This window comes from Alosa sapidissima, chromosome 10, assembly GCF_018492685.1.
Source record: "Alosa sapidissima isolate fAloSap1 chromosome 10, fAloSap1.pri, whole genome shotgun sequence".
Taxonomy (NCBI): domain Eukaryota; kingdom Metazoa; phylum Chordata; class Actinopteri; order Clupeiformes; family Clupeidae; genus Alosa; species Alosa sapidissima.
In genome coordinates this window covers 12,222,237-12,227,236 of record NC_055966.1, presented here as the reverse complement: position 1 = coordinate 12,227,236, position 5,000 = coordinate 12,222,237, and the positions used below count along the sequence as shown (strand labels likewise).

The 5,000-nt window shown below is 39.6% G+C and overlaps 1 protein-coding gene across 2 annotated transcripts in view; it reads right to left on the bottom strand.

Annotated features, from left to right (window-relative positions):
- osbpl3b (oxysterol binding protein-like 3b) overlaps nt 1–5,000 on the bottom strand; it is a 62,716-nt gene that overhangs the window by 31,709 nt on the left and 26,007 nt on the right. For both annotated transcript variants that reach the window (XM_042107251.1, XM_042107253.1), the window contains exon 3: nt 205–333. In XM_042107251.1, coding sequence (XP_041963185.1) covers nt 205–333 — 129 coding nt within the window. The remainder of the gene's footprint in view (nt 1–204; nt 334–5,000) is intronic.

The window sequence follows — 5,000 nt, the reverse complement described above, 5'->3', positions numbered from 1 at the left end:
ACCCCATTAACTGCTGGCTGATTTGTGTGTGTGTGTATTTGTTTGTGTGTGTGTTTGTTTGTGTCTGTGTGTGTGTGTGTGTGTGTTGTGTGTTTGTGTCTGTGTGTGTTTGCTTGTGTGTGTGTGTGCATTTGTTTGTGTCTATGTGTGTGTAATATGTGTGTGAATGTATATGAATGTGTGTGTGTGTGTGTGTGTGTGTACCTTGTGCCAGCCCTTCATCGGCCACTTCCTCTTCTTGAGCACGTAGCCCTCCTGCCTCGGAGGCTCCTGAGCAGACCCACTGCAGTCTCCCACACCCCCTCGCATTCCGTCCACAATCTCCCAGCTGTCCTGCACACACACCATACACAACACACACACACACACACACACACACACACACATATACACATATAGAAACATGTTTTGACAGGTAGGTTCTATTTATGCTGTAGACTGAAAACACCCTAATGGAATATCTATTCATTGGTCTGTGTGTGTCGTGTACTGTAAATATATTACCAGTTTGCTGTACATGTGTGTGTGTGTGTGTGTGTGTGTGTGTGTGTGTGTGTGTGTGTGTGTGTGTGTGTGTGTGTGTGTGTGTGTGTATGTGTGTGTGAGTGTGTGAGTATCAAACGCAAAGCGCAAGTAGCTTTGTGGGCGCTGTTGGTATTTTACCGGCGGGATAAATTACTGTTGTGCCCGACGCAAATCTAAAATGGGTTGGTCTGAGGTAGCTACATTACTCGGCGTAACGTGCAATAAACCATTCAGAGCGTCATCTGACATTCCTTTTAACAACAGGCACGCTTGTTCCATAGCGGATTGCTATTATGATGGCGGATATGCCAGGCGCAGCCAGGAGCGTTCACAGCAAGGACTGTTCAGTTAGGAACAGTTTGCTATTGATTTTTCTTCTTGACAAAATGTAATATAGAAATGTCACAAAGACATACTTTTCGATGTTTTGGGATCACTCTCACTGAATCACAAGGTTATGAATGCATGGTGATATTTTTGCAATGTAATCTAGTGTTAATTTTGTCACCTATTTTTAATTTAGTCATAGTCTTAGTCTTGTGACGAAATGTCCTTTTTAGTCTTTGTCATATTTAGTCATTCAAATATCATTTTTGTTAGTCAAGTTTTAGTCGACTAAAAGTCTCGTCATTTTAGTCTAGTTTTAGTCAAAAGAAAACTAAAGGTATCTTAGTCTTAGTCAGTTTTAGTCAACACATTTTAGTCTTTTTTTTTATAACAAATTATTTCTGATTACCATTTGAGTCAAATAGTGTTTCACACATCTCAATTTTCCAACAATATTGTGTGTCCACAGGGCTACTCGTCTGTTATAATTACTCATTCTGATTTTTTGTCAGTCAGTATGTTTACATGCACAGGTAAGTCGAGCTACAGTTATAGCTCGGCTGGGATTTGACAATAGACAGTAAAAGATTTGACTGGACCACTGTCATATTCGTAGACCAGTGTTTCTCAAAGTGTGGTCCGGGGATCACTGGTGGTCCGCAAGCTATCCCAAGTGGTCCGCGAGCAGACGTGGTAAAATATAATATAGATGAGTTGTTTGCCAAATAACTTGTAGTTAAATCCAAACAGTTCTGCAACACTGTCTATGTAAGATATGCCAGTTTAAATCATACAGAATGAATCCTCTGACACAATAAGCAAAGTGCAAAGACAATAAGCAAGGTGGTTCAGTGAGTAGGCCTATAGACTAATTATAGGCTACTGTTGAAGTAGGTCTAATCTTTTTTTTTTTTTTTTTAGCTGGGGTTAGTTAAGTGGTCCTGAAACTGAAATAGTTTGAGAAACACTGTCGTAGGCCAAACTATTAATGTTTTACTCCGCCTCGCTAGATGGCGATATGCGCCCAAACACAACACATTCCCCAAACAGACTCTCCATCTTAGCCATAGCTAACTTGCTAGCGAACTTTCTATATTAGCTTACTTGCTAGCAAACTTTGCATCATCAGTCTAACTAGATGAATAGTTGACATTACATGCTGAACATTTTCGTATGGACATTCTGGGGGATGTTAATTTGTATGAGAGAAGCGTCAACTTCTGGGTATGTAGTATTGTGGCATAAAGCTTAGGTAGTTAGCTTGCTAACTCTGGCAGAAATCTCCAGTGTTCTTGTTCCATGTAGTTTCGTGTTGCAGCCACAGGGTTGCAGCAGCAGCACGTAGACTAGCCTACAGGAAAGCTGTTGCGTATGAACTCATTCGGAATATTTTGAAAACGTAACAGCTAGATATTCTGTCTTCTCATTTTGTAGACGAACATGAAGGGAGATTTTATCTTAGTTTTTATTCCATGCAAAACATTTTAGTCTCGTCTTTTTTCGTCAACAATAATGCATCTTAAGATAGTCTTAGTCAGTGTTTCAGGACATTACTGACGTCTCGTCATCGTCTCGTCTTAGTCATGAAAAAAAAGGTCGTTGACGAACATATTTCCTCTCGTCTCGTCTGACGAAATAACACTAATAACACTAATGTAATCATAGCATTACCTCACTATAGACAATGCAGATCTTCTGTCAGATAAGCTCTCCTCTCCCGTGCTGCTGCTGAGGCATTTGGGTTAAATGGCATCGGCATGCAGTTCAACATCACGTCTCCTTAGGTCCTCTAATATTTCCTAATTTATGTCATCAACACATCCGTGATTCGTGGAAATGTGTACGCTAGATTTATGCCTATTTTTTCACATCTTAATGGACACCACAATGATTTCCCTCGTGTGGTCCTATTTTTCCTTGTAATTATGTATGGTTTGCAGAAATGGGAACTACTGCCTTTGTATAGATGAGAGGAGCAAAGTGTGCGTCGCGAAGCACACACTACATTATGGCCAAGCAAGTGAGGAGCAAAGTGTGCGTCGCGAAGCACACACTACATTATGGCCAAGCAAGTGAGGAGCAAAGTGTGCGTCGCGAAGCACACACTACATTATGGCCAAGCAAGTGAGGAGCAAAGTGTGCGTCGCGAAGCACACACTACATTATGGCCAAGCAAGTGCGCCTGCAGGTGTGACCTTACTAGGGGTGTGAATCTCTCATGTAAAAGACGATACGATTCGCATCTAGATACATCGGCACGATTTCATAAAAAACGATTCAGTACGATGCGATGCGATGCGATTCGATGCAATTCGATGCAGTTCAAGAATGGAAAGCATTCTGAAAGATTTTTTATCATTTGCTTAAGGTGCACATTAATTTTATATTATCAGTTATCATGGTCATGGTTGTCTATTAGGCAAAAAAATGTGTGAATATGATTATCTAAACTGAGGTTTGTTTCATATACTGTACTGTATTGAAATGAAAAAAGAATAGTCTACATTTCAGTCAAACACAGCAGCCAAATACAACATATTTTTTTATAGACTTTATAGATTTTATAGAGTTATATCTGATTGTTTTCATGGAGCTGTAGACTTGTTGAGGTAAGACACCGAAATAAAATAAAACAGTGCTTAAGACACTCTTTGCCTTTTCTCATATAGCCTACAAGAATAAAATAGGCCTATCAATGAACTCTCTGGGTTTATTTTGTTCCAATGGTAGTCTGAGTGAATATGAACAAAAAAAATAATTGGCTAATAATTTGTGCATCTAAAACGATGCACAAATTATTAGCCAATTATTTTTTTTGTTCATATTCACTCAGCAAGGGCCAAATTATTATTTAACATTAAGGAAATCCCTTCATCAAACGTAAGGCTATACTTTACAGACTATCGTTGCTGTTTAGTGCTAAATTTCGCGCTGAATTTTGAAAAACCAAAGAGTAAAAACTGTAAAACAAACGACCGAGTGCGAGTTGTCACGTGCTTAAGTTGCAGTAGATGTATGGGTAATGAGGTCATTTGACAACTTTGGGCAATGAATGTAGCCAAAAACGAACTGCATTACCCACAATTCCGTGCCACGTATAGTTTCAAAACCTGACGTGGGATGAACGCGCTGCTTGGAACGTAAATGAGAGTCTGAGCGAGCAGAAAAGCTTGTGAACCGATTCGTAACAAGTAAATCAATATAACGACCGGTTCATTTCATTTTTATTCCGATACGGGACTTCACGTATCGATGTAGCCGTATCTTACACATTAAAAACGGATACCGATACGTATCGGTTAATCTTTACACCCCTAAACCTTACCATCAGGCAACTCAACAACGAGAAACAATTTCCTCTGTGTGTATTCACACCAAGTTGACCTAACTTTCCAACTCTGCACAGTATCCCATTAACTGCATGATAGTTGGCTATTTACAATATTATCTGTAAAGTAAAGTTTGTAAACATGTTATCGTCAACTTAATGCACGCACAACTTTTGTTTGAGCAGGAGAGAGAATAACAATGCACGGACGCAGCAACTACAAATTGTAGCCAAGGCTACTTGCTGCTTTCTTTTACCATCTATGGTTACTGGTTATCAGCACATAATAAGCTAATTTAAGCCAATTCACTAACTCAAGACTTCAAGGCCATCATGGATATTAAATATATCCATACATTTATGGTATCCATAAAAGATACCATTAATTTAACCTCCAGCCTTTGTAAATATTTCATGAATATCTTATGAAGTCCAGGGGTGTAGTGGGCGTTGGACGCGGGGGACCCCCACTTCTTGGAGCATTGTTTTGAGCATTTTAATATGCATTTATTAATATGTGTGTTACCAGTGATAACAACGCATCACGCAAACGTCTCCAATTAGGCCTCTTTGTCATAAAATTTGTTACAAGAATGATCGTCATGCTGTAGCACTCCACCATGCGTAAAGACATTAAAAATTACGCAGCTCGTCATTCCGTGTTACCCGAAAGTAGCTAGAAAGTGGCTAGAAAACCATAGATTATACAACTACCTGTATCCGAGTCATCTTCATGGCCCACTGTTGCAATTCCTTCGTTTGTGTTTTGCAGAAAGCAGGCAGGCTAATCCAGTGGTCAAAATGACACGATAAGCATGTG